We start from the raw sequence: 19,530 nt of genomic DNA, 5'->3' as shown, positions 1-19,530 counted from the left end.
TCAGTCAATGGACCCTCCTCCTTAAAAGTTCAGTCAATGTCCTTTCAACTCAACCAAAAATGGGAACATACTGTTCTGGACATCTTACCAGTATTATCTTGGGTTTCAGGAATCTAAACTGCTGCACTGTATATTATATCAGATGATGATAATCCTTGTTCCTTCCTAACTGATAGTACGTGAAGAACTGCTTTTTCTTAAAATGGGAACTTTTATTGGACAATCCCATAAAAAACCTGTGAGTCACGCTGCCAAGTGGTGCCTAGCTAAAAAGTCCTCTCGGAGTTGAGAGTTTTGAATGAGAAAAGTGGAGAGGGCATATATATATATAGGTTAAGTTTATAACTTTATATATAATTTATATAAAAGATTATTAGGTTAAGTTTATACTAATCTATCATTTTATTTTATTTATAAAAAAATTATCAAATTACAAATAAAAATTTTGCCCTCCCTTCCCTTCCCTTCCCTTCCAAATCCAAACTCCTAAACATACCCCAAAGGCTAAAGCAATTGGATTAAGCATAAATTGATGGCTTGGTTCAAACTTAAATTTAGAGAAATAATAGCCTCCCAAGAAGCCAAAAGACATTAGCGATCATTTCTCCTAAATAAATAAAACCAAACACCGACTAAGCAATGATATCAACCTATGTTTAGCGATCTCAAATACCACCATTGCCCAAGAGGGAAAAATCCCACGATAACAAACCAGAAGTTGCCCATCTTAGTTGTCTCATATTTGTTCAGAATTAAGCACTTGGATTCATCAAAAACATTTCTCCGAAACATGCTTTTATATACCTATAGTGCTGTAAAGACAAGAAAGAAAGCACGTTATAAAATTCACAGGTGGACCAGCCAAAATGGCATCTGAAGAAAAAGGATTCCAATCTCACATGCAAACGTTTAAATAAAGATAATAACTAATAATATAAACGTGCAGTCTTACTAGAGGCAATTCAAACCCCAACTTCGTTAATCTTTGAATTGCAATTCCTACATTCCAAGAATATCAGCTGCACTACCAATCCCCCTATAGCACCTAGCCTACAGGTGAAAAACATGCATGTAAACATCTTGATATCATTTTCAGCTGAAAAGAAAGAAATAAAATACAGACAACAGAAAAAGAACATGCAAGACAATAACTATTAAAGATAGGTTTGGCTAAAAGCACCAAAGGCACTTTTTAAAGAATAAAAAATTTAAAAATTAAATCAACACCAGTCATTTATAATTTCCAAATATATTACATATTTGATGTTTTTAAATGTTGATGTCTTAACAACTATCCTTAGAGCATTTGTTAACACAATATATAACATACAGCTATACCACAAGCACACTTAGTAGCAATTCATTGCTGGCTTGCAGGGCTATAGCCATGTGCAGCTATTTTAAACATATAGTATATATTATTTAAATAAATATGATTATTGAAATACTATTCAAAATTAAAACAGTACTCATATTAAAGAATGGGGAAAAAAACACCAGAAAATCAAAAGTATTGTTACAGATACAGGAAAGAATAAACTGGAGAACTGAGGAGGAGGAAGGTAGAGACAAAGGAAGAAGAGAGCATGGACAAGGACAACAAGAAATGAACAACATAAAAAAGACAATGTAGGTACAGCAGCAACTCAACACTCAAAATTTATAAATCAGGGCCGAAACCCTTTGATCCATAACTCAACAGAAATAGACCAGACAAGTAAAAATTAATCCATAGAAGCCTTTAACAAAAGCTCTGATTCAGTTCGAGTTTATCAAAATTAATTACCCAATCAAAGAGTTGACTTTACAAGCACACCTTCAATTAGCAAAGAAACACCCAAAACCTTTTTAATGAGCTAGAAAAAAAAATGCCGATTGCAATATCAAGTATGAAATTGCCACAGAAGAAAAGAACTAACTAGCTCACAAGTGACTGAAAATGAAAATTTGTGGCACAATAAATACGAATTTCAACTTTAAGGCTCCTACTCCACCTCTCTCTCCATACTTAGTATTAACTCCACTCCCTCCCCCCAACATCAAAGGAGCAATCGTTGAAGTTAAAACAAGCCCATACCATTCAGCAGAAACACGCACAAGCTAGCATATTCAATATAGTTAAAGCCCAATTCATCACATATCCAAAAGCTGAACCAGCACAATAAAATACAGTACAGAACAGCCCCAAACTAAATTATTCTGCAATCTCAGGAAACAAAACACAATAACAAAAGCTCCTACAAAGTTCCATTCCATTTTTTGTCGACCAAAACACCACAAGAGAAAGAGAAATCGATTACCGTAAGTACAACACAGCAGTGAGAGGGTTTCATTATTAGCGCTGCCACCATTCACCATGCAAAGTAAACCACCAATTCCATCCTTACACTATTACACCCTCTTCCCTAAACTAATAAAAAAAAACTAAACTATTTAAGTAGTCCTAAAAGTCCAATAAAGCATGCCAAGTAATCTTCCAAATATTAACATAACCTTCTAAATTAGAGTACAGTGACGGACATTCAGCCCTCCATACATTCCTTAAACACTAATTTCATTCATTACTTTAAGGACTACTAAGGAGAGACACAGGGTAATAATAGTTTGAGGACTTAATTGATGGTTTATTCATTCTTCGCAAGCAAATGAACACAGAATCATTGCGAAATCATTGTTTCTCTTCCCTCTCCCGATTCCACTGCTCGATCCTCGCACGGCGCTCCTCGCTCCCTTCCCTGGCCGGACTCCCATGCCTCCTCCGTCCGCCACCGTCCCTCTCTCTATACTCCCTCTCCCTGCTCCTCCTCCCACGAGAATCCCTCTCGTGTCTCTCCCGGCGGTGCCTCGGGCTGCCACTCCTGCTCCGGCTCCTGCTCCGGCTCCGGCTCACGCGGTGATACGTCCCACTGCCTCCGCGGTGGTGGCGGCCGAATAGGCGCCTCCGTAGATCCCTCCCGATGAGCTTCACATGCATGAAGTTACAATACCCGCCGCGGTTGCAACTATTCTCCTCGAACTGCCGACACGTGGCCTCACGGAAGTCGGTGACGGGGGAGAAATCGGCAATAATGGGACGCGCGTTGTAGAATCTCCCATGGAGTGCGTGGAGGGCTTTTGCAGCCTGGTCCTCCTCGCGGAACTGAACATAGACGTTGCCGATCATGTGGTCGGCGAGGTTGTCGCAGACGTTGAGGCTCTCGATGTCGCCGAATTTGGCGAGTTCGGTGAAGATGTCCTCGTAGAAGTCCTCGAAGTGCTGCTGGATCTTGCGGGGGTCGAGGGGCTGGCCCTGCGGGTCGACGCCGGGAGTGATCATGTCGGGGCGCTGGTACATGTTGGAGAGGAGGAGGGTCGGGGAGATGCTGGGACGGTTGTGGAGGCGCGAGCAGCGGTCGCCGTGGCGGCACGCGCCGATCTTGAAGTAGAACGGGCAGTTCACGCGGTCCTTCTCCGTGCCGAAGATCGATGCAAGGTGCTCCGCCATGACGTGGTGGTGCTGCTGAGAGCTGAATCGGAGTGTTGATTTGATGAATTTGGTGAGTCAGTGAGTGATTAATTGATTTGAATCTGCGTTTGCTCAATGTGTAGTGTAGGGTTTTGGAAACCCTAATTGTAAGCGGGGTGGGGAACAATTAACGGATCGGTGATGGTCCTCGAGTTCGATCTGTAGGTTGCTAGCTACTAACTACTTTGATTTTTCAAATTTAATTTAGATTAAAATATGTTTTTCTTCGTCTGAAGATCAGGATCAAAGATCGGCAATGTTTGAATTTCTTTCTGCAAAATATTTTAGTATATTTTTTATTCTAAAATTAAAATGTGACGTTTAAAACTAAATTTGAATTTGAAAGCTACTATTATGCATAATCAAGATAAATATAATATCTTCTATGTCACATAAATGTAATATATAAAAAATTATACACATAAATTGAGATATTCAAACTTTATATTATTAACTAAAAATTAGATATTTTATTTTAGGAACATAAAAAATATATTACAATTTTAGGAGATCCAGCAAAATTTCTAATTGTGCCAGAAGGAATGACATAATTTAGCCTTAAATTTATGTCTTGAACATGTCATTTTGCTTTGCACTACGCTACCGTCGTTACGTTCTCATCTCTCTCTTCGCCTGCCCAATTAATTAATTTGTCCTTATTAAATTCATAGAAGTAGTAGATTTATTTATTATCTTAACATAAAATACTTGAGTTGGATTTGATCATATATTATTGTAGTAGTTATAAAGAGTTTATGTCTGATGGTGATATTTAATTACAAATCATGATTCTTAAAATAAAAATGAGCAGAATATTTAAAATTTGGGCGAATAATTTTGAGGGAAAATAATTTTTCCATGTGCATTACTTTACAGGATCTTTCAAATTGATTGTTGATAGAAAGCTAATGATGGAAATACAATTTCCTTTTCTCTTAATTATAAACTTTCAATTTCGATAAAATATGTATTCAAAACATCCCATAATATTTAAAAAAATGTAGCGTAATATTTATGAACATAATTATTCATTGATTGAAATCAATTATTTATTATTTTATATTTATTAATTGTACATAAATAATAATTAAAATATATTTATTATTTCTTTTAAATAAATTGGAAATCGTAATTGTTTAATGGATTTGAAATACAAAAGTGTGATCTTTAAACATTTGATTAAAAAAACATTAGACAAACATTTTTGGGAGAAAAAAATTTCGGGGATATATTGTTTTAAGTAATAATAATATAAAACTATTTTATATTATAATCAATCATATATTATTATATTATTAATATAATTTTTAAAATAATTATTATAAAAATTAATAAATTTATTATATAATTGAAAGATAAGGTAAAAGATTTTGCACTGAGACTCCATACCTTATTTTCTCACAAAAGATTTCTCAAATAATTTTCAGGATGTCCAGTGCACCACGGGCACTCTTTCTACTTTAATTAAAAAAAGTTATCTTATCCCGAATGTAGAAAGAACAAGCAACAAACAGCAACCAAAATCCCAATTCTACTTGTTCAGCATCAACCATCTTCATCTGCTTCTGGAACCAACCTTACTAGCAGTATTCACATCATATTTCACCATGGATTCTCAAATACTTAACTCATTAGCCCTTATCTTACCATTTCTCCTCTTCATGATTTTGGCACTGAAAATAGGGAGGAATCTCAAGAAAACCGAGTCAACTCCAAACATACCTCCAGGACCATGGAAGCTACCCATTATAGGAAATGTACCCCATCTTGTTACATCTGCACCACACCGAAAACTAAAAGACTTGGCCAAGTCTATGGACCCTTGATGCATCTTCAACTTGGAGAGGTCTTCACAGTCATTGTTTCCTCAGCAGAGTATGCTAAGGAGATAATGAAAACCCATGATGTCATCTTTGCAACAAGGCCTCACATTCTAGCTGCAGATATATTCTCCTACGGCTCCACAAACACTATTGGAGCACCCTATGGAAATTATTGGAGACAGCTGCGAAAAATATGCACAGTGGAGCTTCTCACCCAAAAACGTGTCAATTCATTCAAGCCAATAAGAGAAGAAGAGCTCACCAATCTGATCAAAATGATTGATTCTCATAAAGGGTCTCCAATCAACCTCACTGAGGAAGTACTTGTATCAATTTATAATATCATTTCAAGAGCTGCGTTTGGCATGAAATGCAAAGACCAAGAAGAATTCATATCAGCGGTGAAAGAAGGAGTAACAGTTGCAGGAGGTTTTAACGTAGCAGATCTGTTTCCTTCTGCTAAATGGCTTCAACCTGTTACTGGTTTGAGGCCTAAGATCGAGAGGCTGCATCGACAAATTGATCGGATACTATTAGACATCATCAATGAACATAAAGACGCAAAGGCAAAAGCCAAAGAGGACCAAGGTGAAGCAGAGGAAGATTTGGTGGATGTTCTTCTAAAATTCCCGGATGGTCATGATAGCAAGCAGGATATTTGCTTAACTATTAACAATATCAAGGCTATCATCTTGGTAAGGGTAAAAGGTCTTAGATTCTTAATACTTACCCTAGAATATCTCACATAATATGTGCTCTTTGAAGTTTTACAGTATTTGACATGTATTATTTGGACATCATCTGCTAATCACTTTTGGATTTGCTCGTGAGAGATAAAATTTAGAGGATAAAGTGTAAAATTGTAATCATTTATTGAAAAATCAATGGTTGAGATTTTAACAACTTAATAGTTAGTTATACATGTGCTTGTAATCTCAAATTTTGATTTTTCAGCCAAGAGTCAGAAGATCCTCAAAAGTGAACCCTCACTTTGAAAGGGTCAGAAGATCCTTAACTATTTCTTTGGATATCTTTGCATTAGCTTAACCTTGTCAATAATTACTATTCAGGACATATTTGGTGCTGGAGGTGAGACAGCAGCAACTGCCATAAATTGGGCAATGGCAGAGATGATTAGGGATCCGAGAGTATTGAAGAAAGCACAAGCTGAAGTGAGAGCAGTATACAATATGAAAGGAATGGTTGATGAAATTTTCATTGATGAACTCCAGTATTTGAAATTAGTTGTCAAAGAAACCCTAAGGCTACACCCTCCTGTTCCTCTTCTAGTTCCAAGAGTATGTGGAGAATCATGTGGGATTGGTGGGTATCATATACCAGTCAAAAGTATGGTCATAGTGAATGCTTGGGCAATTGGAAGAGATCCAAACTATTGGACCCAACCAGAGAGATTTTATCCAGAGAGATTCATTGATAGCTCTATTGAGTACAAAGGGACTAATTTTGAGTATATTCCATTTGGTGCTGGAAGAAGACTATGCCCGGGCATTACATTTGGTTTGAAAAATGTTGAGCTGGCTCTTGCATTTTTGTTGTTTCACTTTGATTGGAAGCTTCCAAATGGAATGAAAAATGAGGACCTGGACATGACCCAGCAATTTGGAGTGACTGTTAGAAGAAAAGCTGACCTATTCTTGATACCTATTACTTCCCGTCCTATCCTGGTAAGAAAACTACCTTAAAAGCAAAGACTATAATATCCTTTGAATTTGTTACTATCCATTTACAACTAAAATAATGCTTGGTTCATCTTTCTTGATTTTCAACTGAAGATTTTATGACACATCCATAGTCATCAGTGTAAATTATGTTAAGAACCTCCATGGTAACAAGGGAAATTTAGTTGCAACAAATTGCCATGGCGCATTGTGTGCTTAAATGAGGAACCAACTGTAAAGTAATGTGCCCTGCCAAAGGAAAAATAATATTTTTGTGAGGGTTGAGAGAAGGTTGTGTTGGTGTCTGTGAATGACTCTTCTTATTCCTGAGTATTCTTTTCTCCTCTCTTCTCTGGTGTATCCTCTTCATATCTCATTAGTCTCTTATTATATTAGTCTTCGCAGCTAGTTTACGGGTTCTGGTTCATAATATTCATATTAAAAAAAGAAAAACTGCACCGTTCCGTGCGTTGCTACTTCTGTTTCTCTAATTCCCCTTGAATTGTTGCCATTACAAAATGATAGTGGAAAAATTTGAGAATTAGTCCCTTGTTTGAAATATTCAAATTATTTTTTGTGTGCTTAACTTCAACTTTATCCTTCAAAGTTCTTCTGTTTGAAATGTCAACCCAATCCCATCCATCATCTGATTCACCTGCAAATCTGCAATCATTGGCAGAGGCCAATTATCTAGCCTGTTCACCGAATTCATGTTTGAAGAATTATCATCCCCAGTAAAGTTTTCATCATTGTCACCATATTTGTCTTAATTGTCTCTGTGATCATTCACAATCTTGCACATCATAATTGTTTAACATTGTACTGCTTTCAAATTCAAGGGGAAGTGGATGATCATCCAATTGTAACACAAAACATACGTAAACAAGGAAATTTTTTTAAAATTTGTCTTTATCAGCATATGTCTTACCTCCAAATGTTTGGAAGACATTAACAAGGATCTCTTCCAGACAGAGGATGTTGCTGTTGGAAGAAGAAGAAGATTTTATTTCATTTGCCACACCAAATACAAGAGTATGATCCCCTATTTATACTAAAATAGAGTGACCACTCACATAATTTACTTATTCAATAATACTAAATGCTCACATAATTGCTTATTCAAGACTTTGTAACTCACAACCTTATAACTTTCATCTTCCACAATTTAAGGCTCATAAAACTTGTTATTATTATTTTTCTAATTAATATCTAACATCCTCCCTTAATTGGAAAATTCTTTTGCACACCAAGTCTTGCTCGCAATCTTCGAAAATCTTCAAATTTGAGAGGCTTGGTGAAAATATCCGCAACTTGATCTTGAGTTTTCACATGAGTCAATTCTACTTCTTTCTTGGCAATGCACTCTCTAATGAAATGATACCTTGTATCTATATGCTTACTTCGTTCATGGAACACCGGATTCTTGGCAAGCTCTTGTGCAGATCTATTATCAACATAGATCTTTGTGCTTTCCTTTTGCAACAACTGAAGTTCCTCCAACAATCTTCTTAGCCAAATGGCATGACATGTGCAAGAAGTTGCAGCTACATACTCGGCTTCACAAGTAGAAAGTGTCACAATGCCTTGCTTCTTAGAACTCCATGTAAAAACACAATCACCCATAAAAAATACAAATCCGGTAGTACTTTTTCTATCATCAACATCTCCGGCAAAATCACTATCACAAAATCCCACAAGCTTATAGTTATTGGAGGGAGAATAAAACAATCCAAAATCAATTGTACCTTTCAAGTAACGAAGAATTCTTTTTGCGGCTTTTAGATGAGGAGAGGTAGGAGCCTCCATAAAGCGACACACAACTCCCACCGCATATAGAATATCGGGCCTTGTATTGGTTAGATACCTTAAACTCCCCACAAGACTCTTGAAGATCGTGGAGTCTACCTTCTCTCCTTCATCAAACTTTGATAACTTCAAGCCACCTTCCATAGGTGTGTTCACGGGATTGCAATCAAGCATATTAAATTTCTTCAACACTTCTTTTGTGTACCTTTCTTGTGAGACAAAGATACCATTCTCCGTTTGCTTCACTTCCATTCCCAAGTAATATGACATGAGTCCCATATCTGTCATATCAAATTCACGAGACATGGACTCCTTGAAGTCTTCAAACAAATTTGGGTTATTGCCGGTAAAGATAAGGTCATCCACATAAAGACAAATAAATAAGACATCACCATTATTAAAAGTTTTAACATAAAGAGCATACTCATTTTGACAACGAACAAACCCATTGTCTTGGAAGTACTTGTCAATGCGAGTATTCCATGCCCTCGGTGCTTGCTTTAGACCATACAACGCCTTGTTCAATTTCAAGACTTTTCCTTCTTGACCTTCGATGACAAAACCCATTGGTTGTTCAACATAGACATTTTCTTCAAGATAGCCATTTAGAAATGTCGATTTTACATCAAGCTGAAAAATTCTCCACTTCATTTGAGCTGCCAAGGAAATAAGAAGACGAATGGTTTCCATGCGGGCAACCGATGCAAACACTTCATCATAATCAACTCCATATTGTTGCTTATAACCTTTAGCTACAAGTCTTGCTTTGTGTCTCTCAACCTCTCCTTTTGCATTCTTCTTGATTTTGAACACCCATTTGACTCCAATTGCTTCATGACCTTTGGGAAGGCTTGATAACTCCCAAGTGTTGTTCTTCTCAATGGCTTTGATTTCTTCTTCCATGGCTTGTCTCCACCTTTTGTCTTTCATTGCTTCATCAAAGTTTAAGGGTTCACTGTCAACAAAAAGACAAAACAAATCATTTATAACTTCAGTTTCATCATATAATTCTTGAATATTTCTCATTCTTCTTGGCCTTTCACTTGAACTCCCTTCGGAAGATGATGAGGCTTCATTGGTTGAAGGAGTTGGTGAAAGTGCTGGAGTTGAATCATTTGGAGTCAAGGCTTCTTCATCTATTTCTTCAAAGTACGGGAAAAAATCATAAGTGTCTTCTTTCTCCTCCCAATTCCATGTGCCTTCTTCATAGAACTCGACATCTCGGCTCACAATTGTCTTTCCATTGTTTGGATTGTACAATTTGTAGCCTTTTGAGCTTGCATCATAGCCAATGAACACATGTTTCTCACTCCGATCATCAAGCTTGAATCTTCCTTGGTCGGGTACATGAGCATATGCAATGCTCCCAAATACTCTCAAGTGATCAACTCTTGGCTTCACTCCACTCCATGCTTCTTGTGGTGTTTGATCTTTGACATTCTTTGTTGGGGAGCGATTGAACAAATAAACGGCACATGCAACAGCTTCGGCCCAAAATTCTTTTGGCATATTTTTAGCCTTCAACATACATCTAGTCATATTAAGAATAGTTCTATTTTTTCTCTCCGCTACCCCATTTTGTTGTGGAGATCTAGGAACCGTTAGAGGGCGACGAATCCCATATTTTTCACAAAATTCATTAAATTCTTTTGATGTGAATTCGCCACCTCTATCGGATCTTAGAGCTTTGATTACATAACCACTCTCCTTTTCCACAAGAGCTTTAAAATTTTTAAAAGCTACAAATGCCTCAGATTTTTGCTTTAGAAAATAAACCCAAGTTTTTCTACTATAATCATCAATAAAAAGCAAGAAATATTTATTGTTACCACATGAAGGAGGATTGATTGGGCCACACACATCGGTGTAAACAAGTTGGAGAGGCTCCTTTGCTCTTGAATTAGCTTCTTTTGGAAAACTCCTTCTTGCATGCTTTCCAAGGAGACATGCTTCACACAATTGATTAGGATGGTTGATTTGAGGCATCCCTTTCACCATCTTCTCCTCTCCTAAGGATTTTAGTGCTCCAAAATTCAAGTGCCCAAATCTCATATGCCAACACCATGATTCATCTTTTATGCTAGCCTTCAAACATTTTGCTTCATTGGTTTTAATGTTCAAAGTGAACATTCTATTTCTTGACATAAACACCTTGGCAATCAAATTAGAATTTTTATCTCGAAGCCATAAACAACAATCTTTCATATGAATTTCATACCCCTTTTCAACAAGTTGTCCCAAACTCAAAATATTGCTTTTTAGTTTAGGAACATAGTAAACATCCGTGATTAATTTGTGAGCACCATCTTTTAAAGAAATTAAAATGGTACCTTTTCCTTGGATTTGCACCTTGGAAGAATCTCCAAAAGAAACATTTCCTTTCACCTTCTCATCAAGTTCCACAAATTTCTCTTTGCATCCACACATGTGATTGCTTGCTCCATTGTCAAGATACCATAAGCATTTGTCTTCCTTCTCACCATTATTAAGTGATAGTAGTAGTGTTGACTCTTCAACTTCTTCTTTATCATCAACAAGATTGACCTTCTCTTCAACATTTTTTCTACACTCCCAAGAGTAATGGCCATATTTATGACAATTAAAACATTCAACATTAGATTTATCATACCTCCTTTCATATGCTTTTTCATAATTGTTTCTACCTCTTCCTCTTCCTCTTCCATGACTTCTAGTGGATTGATGGCTCCTCCATTCATTATTGTCAAAATTATCACGATCTCCTCTTCCTCCTCTTCCTTGGCCATGACCACGTCCACGACCACGTCCTCTTCCACGTCCACGTGCTTTTTGACTACTTTCTCCTCCATTTTCTTTCAAAGAAGCTTTGGCTTTGAGGACTTGCTCCAATGGCTCATCATGTCTTCTATTGAACCTTTCTTCATAGGCTTGAAGAGAACCCATCAATTGGTCTACGGTCATTGAGTCTAAATCCTTAGACTCTTCAATAGCACAAACCACATAATCAAATTTAGCGATTAAGGAGCGAAGGATCTTTTCCACCACACGAACATCTTCCATATTTTCTCCATAACGCTTCATTTGGTTCACAATAGCCAACACCTTGTTGCCAAAATCTGAGATAGATTCAGATTCCTTCATATGAAATGATTCAAACTCTCTACGTAGAGTTTGTAGGCGCACCTTTTTTACCTTATCAACACCTTCAAGGGAGGTTTTCAAAATCTCCCATGCTTCTTTGGATGTGGTTGCATTTGACACCAACTCGAACATAGCTTCATCCAAACCTTGATGGATGAAAGTAAGTGCTTGTTGATCCTTCTTCTTCGACTTCAACAAAGTCTCCTTCTCATTTGGTGACAAAATAGCCTCATTTTGAGGTTGGGCATAACCTTTCTCTACAATCTCCCATGCATCTTGAGAACCTAACAAGGCTTTCATGCGACGACACCAATTATCATAATTCTCTTTGGTAAGACGAGGGAATTGAAACATACTCAAGCCATTGCTTGCCATCTCTCAACTCACAAAGTATTTCTCTCTCAACTCACAAAGTGTTTCTCTCTCAACACTCTAGAACTCAAGCTCTGATGCCACTTTGTTGGAAGAAGAAGAAGATTTTATTTCATTTGCCACACCAAATACAAGAGTATGATCCCCTATTTATACTAAAATAGAGTGACCACTCACATAATTTACTTATTCAATAATACTAAATGCTCACATAATTGCTTATTCAAGACTTTGTAACTCACAACCTTATAACTTTCATCTTCCACAATTTAAGGCTCATAAAACTTGTTATTATTATTTTTCTAATTAATATCTAACAGTTGCAGGATAGACACGCGATCGGTGCATCAAGATGCTTCCATATACAAATGATAACCCGCTGCATAGTTCCATAAGCTGAATTTTGACTCGAAATTATTGTTATTCATAATGAAATAATGACATTGCTGAATGATGGATTCAATTAAGAAGAAAAGTCAGTAATATGTGCATCCAATGATACATTGTAGTATAAAGCTAGCTAGGGTTCTCTCATTATGTGTAGATATATATACAGTTCCAAATTTAAACCAACTTTGAAATCTTTTTTAATTTGCCGTTACTACTCACTACAGGCTGCTTCAAGATATAATTTATGGCTGGTTAACTTGGCTTGCCTACTTGTTTGGCTGTTTCGTTATGTTGTTTATATACGCATATTTATGTATATAACTATCTATTGTTTTTTCCTCCACTGAAGCACAAAGGAGAGTCAGGGAGAGAATTCTATCAAGCTAACATCAGTTCAGTTGATTGGCATAGCTAAGAGTGTACAATACAACTTGTTATAGGTGTTATCATTTTGTAAAGTGAAGTCCTATAAATATGTATTTGTAATGAGGGCTGGTTCTGGTATTTTATGGGTCTTGCGCGCGAAAGAACAAAATAAGGCTCATATATATATATATATATATTCTAAAATATAAAAACATATTTTCTCTCATTATTATACAACTATATATTTTTAGTTGTGAAGAGTTACATCTTTTAATTGGTTGTTATTTTTATTCGTGCGTAAAATGAGAAATATAAAAATTACATTAAAAATGTAGTCCACCATGAAGTATTTAACAAAAGTCATTTTTTTTATTGGTATTTCATTATGCAGTATAGTGAGTAGCGACACTCAATAGCACAAGTAGACCATGAAATCATTGGGCAAATTGTCCTAATTGGGGTCTTTTTACAAACTTTTTTTGCACAATGGGGCTGTTTTTAAAGATTTTCCACCATGGGTTTGTTTTTGCACGTAGGGTACGTTGCATGCAAGTAAACTCGCCATGCGGTTGGCGAGTTAAAGGTGGGACGGGCACGTGGCATGTCGCCACTGCCACTGGCGACTTAGCCAGTGGTTATCGCCAATACCACTAGCGATTTGAAGGTGGTTTAGCCAGTCAAACTGGCGAGTCCCATACAGCGTCACCCTAGGCCTGTAGCAGCAGCAAGAAGGCTTGCAAAGGAGCAGGGGCAGCTAATGGTGTCGCCAGTCATGCTGGTGATTTGCTTTTCAAAGGGCATATCACCACTCCTCCTAGCGAGTTGGTTTGGAGTTGGTTTGCAACTATATAAAGAACCTTGGACATGCATGATCAGAGGAAACCTTTGCTCCCCTTCTGCCTTCCTTGCTTCGTCTGTCGCCTTCCTTGCTTAGTCCTTCCCTTTTGGTGGTTTTTTAACTTCTTTCTTCTTGCTTTACTCCTTTCCTAGTAATTTATTTTTTAACTTTCATACTTCAAATATTAATATTATTTGGATTATATATATGTTACCTTATAATTAGTATGTTAGGATTATTTAGATTATGTTTTTTAAGTATATATGCTACTTAGTTTAAGTTGAATTGTTAATATTATCTTGTTTAGGTTTTTTAGATTTATATGTTAATATTTGTGTTATATATATACTACGTTAGTTTTAGTTGGTATATTATTAGTATTTGATTTAGGTTTTTAGCGGTTATTTGTGTTATACATATATTATGTTATAGTTTTAGTTGGTATTTTATATTACTTGGTTTAGTTATTTTAAGTTATTATTTAAATATATGATACGTTAGTTATTATTTTGTTTGCAAATAATTTTTTTTTTGTATTTAAATTTTTTTGTAGAATATATTTTTATTAATTTAATTATTGTTAATTGAAAAATATTTTCTGTTATTAATTTAAATTTATGTATGTATTTTAAATTATTTGGAAAAAAATATTTAAATGTTGTTATTTGTATAATATATTTTTTTATTCAAATATATATTTTTATTTATTTATTTTAATTTTTGTTTCCATATATTTTAATTTATTTGGAGTGTATATTTAAATTTTAGTATTTATATAAAATATTTTGTTATTCAAATATATATTTTTTTATTTATTTGAATTTGTGTTTGTATATATTTTAATTTATTTGGAGTGTATATTTAAATTTTAGTATTTATATAAAATATTTTGTTATTCAAATATATATTTTTTGTTTTTTATTTGAAATTGTGTTTGCATATATTTTAATTTATTTGGAGTGTATATCTAAATTTTAGTATTTATATAAAATATTTTGTTATTCAAATATATATATTTTGTTATATATTTGAAATTGTGTTTGCATATATTTTAATTTATTTGGAGTGTATATTTAAATTTTAGTATTTTTAGAATATATTTTGTTATTCAAATATAAAAATTCAAATATATATATTAAGTTAGTTATTCAAATTTTTATTATTTGATATATATATCTAATGAATTTTTTGTAAGTGTACTTAATTGTTTTAATGTACAAATAATAATGTATAATTTTTTTTTGTCAATTTAATGTATTATATTTTATTTTGCAGTATCAATGGCGTCTTCGTCGTCATGTTCACCAAATATACAAATTAAGTCTGGTCCAATTGATGGTGACATTTAATGGATGCAAGCAAAATATGTTTTAGAACATATTTGGAATGGGGAAGAAGACAGAATTATACATCAGACGAGCTGTCTCCACGTATCAAGGTCAAGAAGAAATATCAGAAGAAATTATTCCTTTACTTCGACAATCCGATTTTTATTGGATAATGAAGATGGGATACCTAAAAATAAATGTGGTATTAATTAGTGCCCTAATTGAAAGATGGAGGTCCGAAACACATACGTTTCACATGAGATGCGAAGAGTGTACTATTACTCTTCAAGATGTCTTATTAGGTCCATTAATTGGTCCAACAAATCTTGATTGGACTGATTTATGTGAAGAATTATTAGGAGTCAAACCACAAGAAGGTGAACTTCAAGGTAGTGTGGTTAAATTAAGTTGGTTGGCTCACCATTTTCCACAATTAAATAACCATGACGGTAGCGCACAACAACTAGAAAGGTTTACCCATGCATGGATCCTTAGATTCATAGGAGGTGTCCTATTTGTTGACAAAGGCAGTAGCAAAGTTTCCCTCAGGTACCTACAATTTTTACGTGACTTTCGGATCTGCAGCACGTATGCATGGGGACCTGTCATGCTTGCTTATTTATATAGAGAGATGTGCAGCGCCACCGATTACAAAGTTAAATCAATCAAAGGTATGTGCATCTTAATCCAAATATGGGCATGGAAACGATGCAAAACTTTGGCTCCGAAGAGGAGGACTCATCCCGTAATAGAAAATAAACCACTTGGACACAGGTTAGTCGTTTAAATAATTAGATTTCATTTAAAAATAATTAATAATGTAACGTATCGACAATGATAATTTCATAATTTTTTGTAGGTGTTTGCGACGTGGAAATCAGCATATTGGAAATGATGATCTGATAGTTTTTCGTCGCAAATTGGATATCATGAAACGACATGAGGTAAAAAGATGGTAATATATTGATTAAATAATAAATAATATGTCATGTTTCAGTGAAAATTAACAACTGTGTTTTTTTGTGCAGTTTCTGTGGGAGCCTTACACAGCAACTGTTATGTCAGTAGTGCCTCCAATTTGTTTGGTTGGAAGTGTAGCGTGGGGCGCAGCGGTGCCACTCATTTGTTTTCAAGTTGTTGAGTGACACCAACCCGATAGAGTTTTAGGATAATTTGGAATGCAACAACCTATTTTTGGGTGTCCTTCGCAACCCCAGAATATCCATGGCATAACGTTGAAAGGCAAACAAGATGAAAATTGGAGACAACTGTTCGCCCCAATGATCAGTCAATGGAACAATCAAGTTGAGTTTAGGGTCGGTCTATTGAGTTTTAACTCCAACTACATGGTCTGGTATAGGCGAAAAATGAAAATGTTTGTTGACTCGAACAATGCAAACATAGCTACATTGGTATTTATTTGTTTTTGAATATTTAATTTCAAATTATTTTTTAAAGCATCAACATTAATTTACTCACCCTAATAATTGTAGGCTGAAGTTGCGGAGACATTACAGTATATGGTGTCACCACAACGGAGGAACACATGGACAGTTGATGATCTCGTGCCTTATGTGGAGAAGATAACGATTTTATCCGAAGAGCAAGAGAGAGTTACTGAGCCTGTGTCACATGGTCCAGCATCAGAGCGTCAATTTCCAGCACAAGAGTTTCACATTCTTCAGTCAAGTGTTGAAACTCAAGGCATAGGCAGACGAAGGGAGGTTGTTGAAGCGGAAGAATATTCCCAACAAATGGTGGACCGTGGCCATGGAATGTATTACATGCCACCAACATTTTCTCAGTATCCTTTCGAAGGTCATCACACTGATACTTCTGCAAGCGAACATTCGTTTGGTGGTGTTGTGGAAACACATCCTCATTTTTCATAGCCGACTATGACCCCTTCACAACAACACGATGCCCCAATTGCAACACCTAACGCCCCATTAGGCACGCAGTGGAATGTACCCGGAGCAATACCTGATATGGGTGACTTATTAGGTGTTGATTTGCGTCACCAATTTTCTACTGAGGCTGACCAAGTAGAAGCGGGGAGACATCGGGGCAGAAGAAATCCAAATCGTCAAGCGCGAAGATGGGATCGACCATGTGGCACATCCTCACGTCATCACGGACATCATAATGAATAATTTTCATGTCTCTGTGAAAATTTGTTGTTGTATGTTTCTCATTTGAATTTGATACTTAATCTATGTAATTTTATTTCATTAGATGCATATGAGTCTGGACTTTTTCCACCTTCCTGTTTTCTCAAATTATAAGGTTTTGTTTTCTCAAATTATAAGGTTCTTCATCAGAAGCTTATTTTAAGGTCCATCTTATGCAGACGTAAAAAATCAAACAAAACATGATACCCATGTCACTCTATCTCCACAGCTGCCTGCTTGACTTCAAGGGTTAGGGATTAGGGTTTAAGGTTTAGGGCTAAGGGTTTGGGGCTTAGGGTTTGGTGCTTATGGTTATGGATTAAGGTTTAGGGTTTACGATTTATGATTAGGGTTTAGTGGTTAGGGTTTAGTTGTTAGGGGTTAGGGTTTAGTGTTTAGGGTTGTGGGTTTAGTGTTTAGGTTTAGAAATTAGGGTTTAGTGGTGGGTCTAGTGCTTAGGGTTTAGGGGGTTTAGGGTTTAAGGTTTAGGGTGTAGTGGTTAGGGTTTATGGTTTATTGGTTAGGGTTAGGACTTTATGATTTATGATTTAGGGTTGGGGCTTTAGGGTTTAGGGTTTATGGTCTAGGGTTTAGGGCTGGGCTTAGGGCTTAGGGGTTAGGGTGAAGGGCTTAGGGATTAGGGCTTAGGGGTTAGGGTGTAGGCCTCAGGATTTAGTGTTTAGAGTTTATAGAGAACAGCTAATTGGTATCTCATCCCTATATGTCGCAAGCCATTAAGGGATTGCTACATTCCAAAAGAATTAATGTTAAAAAAAAGCTAAACTACACAAACCAAAATAAGCAATTTTACTAACTAACGATTTCATTTAAGACCACAAACTAAATACATTCAAGAGAAGTTAAATCAACACATGTCACTCGTCTGACATACATAAATCAATTAAATGAACAATTCCCACAGTCGGATTGCATTGGACATCGACGCCCGTTGTGCGTTTCTGTTCCACATCTATTACATTTTTGTCGGTGCTCAGATGGTTCGAGCCAATCCATCTCATTCCTTATCCTTGTTGATTTTGGTCGACCTTTCGCACGAATTGTAGTTGGGTCATGGATAAGTGTCCATGCGTCATCAGAAGAAGGAATTGTCGCTTCATTCCCAAGAGGCCACCATTGTGCGGAGTAAGCTTTTAAGATGTGTTCATTTGTGTGAATAACATCTATATAATGGTAGTAGTTCATGCTCACGTAACCATAAGCTGCAATAATGTGTGAACATGGATAGTGAAGCGCAGAATACTTTCCGCATTGACAATAATGGTCATTCAAGTTAACTGCCCACTTTTGTTCGCCACGTTGCGTTATAGGATTGAAGGTCTCCTCTACTTTAAACCTTGTCGAGTGGATATCATACACGCGAACGATGTGTGAACAAGCTTGTTCTTGATTTTTTCTAAGTTCTTTAACAAGCTTAGAACAATATACTTGTCCTTTATTTAACTGTCTTTGGGCTTGGCAGCCATGATCAACAAAGTACTTTTGACACCTACTATATGTTGATTTGACCAACGATGTTATCGGTATGTTGCGACAATCCTTCAAAACCTTATTTATACATTCTGAGAGGTTGGTTGTCATGTGGCCATATCGACGTCCTTCTCTATCATAAGCCATGGTCCATTTTTCCTTTGAAATGCGATCAATCCATGTTGCTATGACTGGACTCCGTTGACAGAATTTTTCTAAATTTTGATCAAAAATATGCTTGCAAGGAGTGTAGCCTACATGAAATTAGTTAGCAACAACAATTTTAAGTATATATGAGACTTAAATTAACATGACCATGATAAATGAAATCTTACCCAATTTCTTCAACATTTCTTTTTGTTTGGCATTATTGAATTTGCGATTGAAATTGTTTGTTATGTGTCGGACGCAGTAAACATGATAACCGTGGGGAGGTTGCCAACCAAGTGCTTCGTTAGCCATAACAGACTTTAAACTCGTGTGACGATCAGATATGAGACAAATACCATTTTTATCTGTGACGTGTTCACGCAAGTGTGCCAAAAACCATGACCACACTATTAATGTCTCACCTTCGACCACGACGAATGCTAGAGGAAGGACACCACCATTTCCATCTTGTGATGTGGCCATTAAGAGGATCC

General features: G+C 36.1%; 1 protein-coding gene and 1 pseudogene across 1 annotated transcript; one reads left to right on the top strand and one right to left on the bottom strand.

Moving 5' to 3' along the window:
- Positions 1-518: 518 nt before the first annotated feature.
- Positions 519-3,762, bottom strand: LOC114419159 (splicing factor U2af small subunit B-like). The gene is made up of 3 exons (XM_028384805.1): positions 2,301-3,762; positions 953-1,050; positions 519-812 (listed from the first exon to the last, which is right to left on the bottom strand). Exon 1 carries the CDS (start codon positions 3,482-3,484, stop codon positions 2,669-2,671), a length of 816 nt encoding a protein of 271 aa, XP_028240606.1. The 5' UTR covers positions 3,485-3,762; the 3' UTR covers positions 519-812; positions 953-1,050; positions 2,301-2,668.
- Positions 3,763-4,924: 1,162 nt separating this feature from the next.
- LOC114419158 lies at positions 4,925-17,492 on the top strand (annotated as a pseudogene).
- Positions 17,493-19,530: the final 2,038 nt, after the last annotated feature.

The sequence above is a fragment of the Glycine soja genome, chromosome 7 (assembly GCF_004193775.1).
Source record: "Glycine soja cultivar W05 chromosome 7, ASM419377v2, whole genome shotgun sequence".
Taxonomy (NCBI): domain Eukaryota; kingdom Viridiplantae; phylum Streptophyta; class Magnoliopsida; order Fabales; family Fabaceae; genus Glycine; species Glycine soja.
This window is presented reverse-complemented; position numbering and strand designations above follow the sequence as displayed.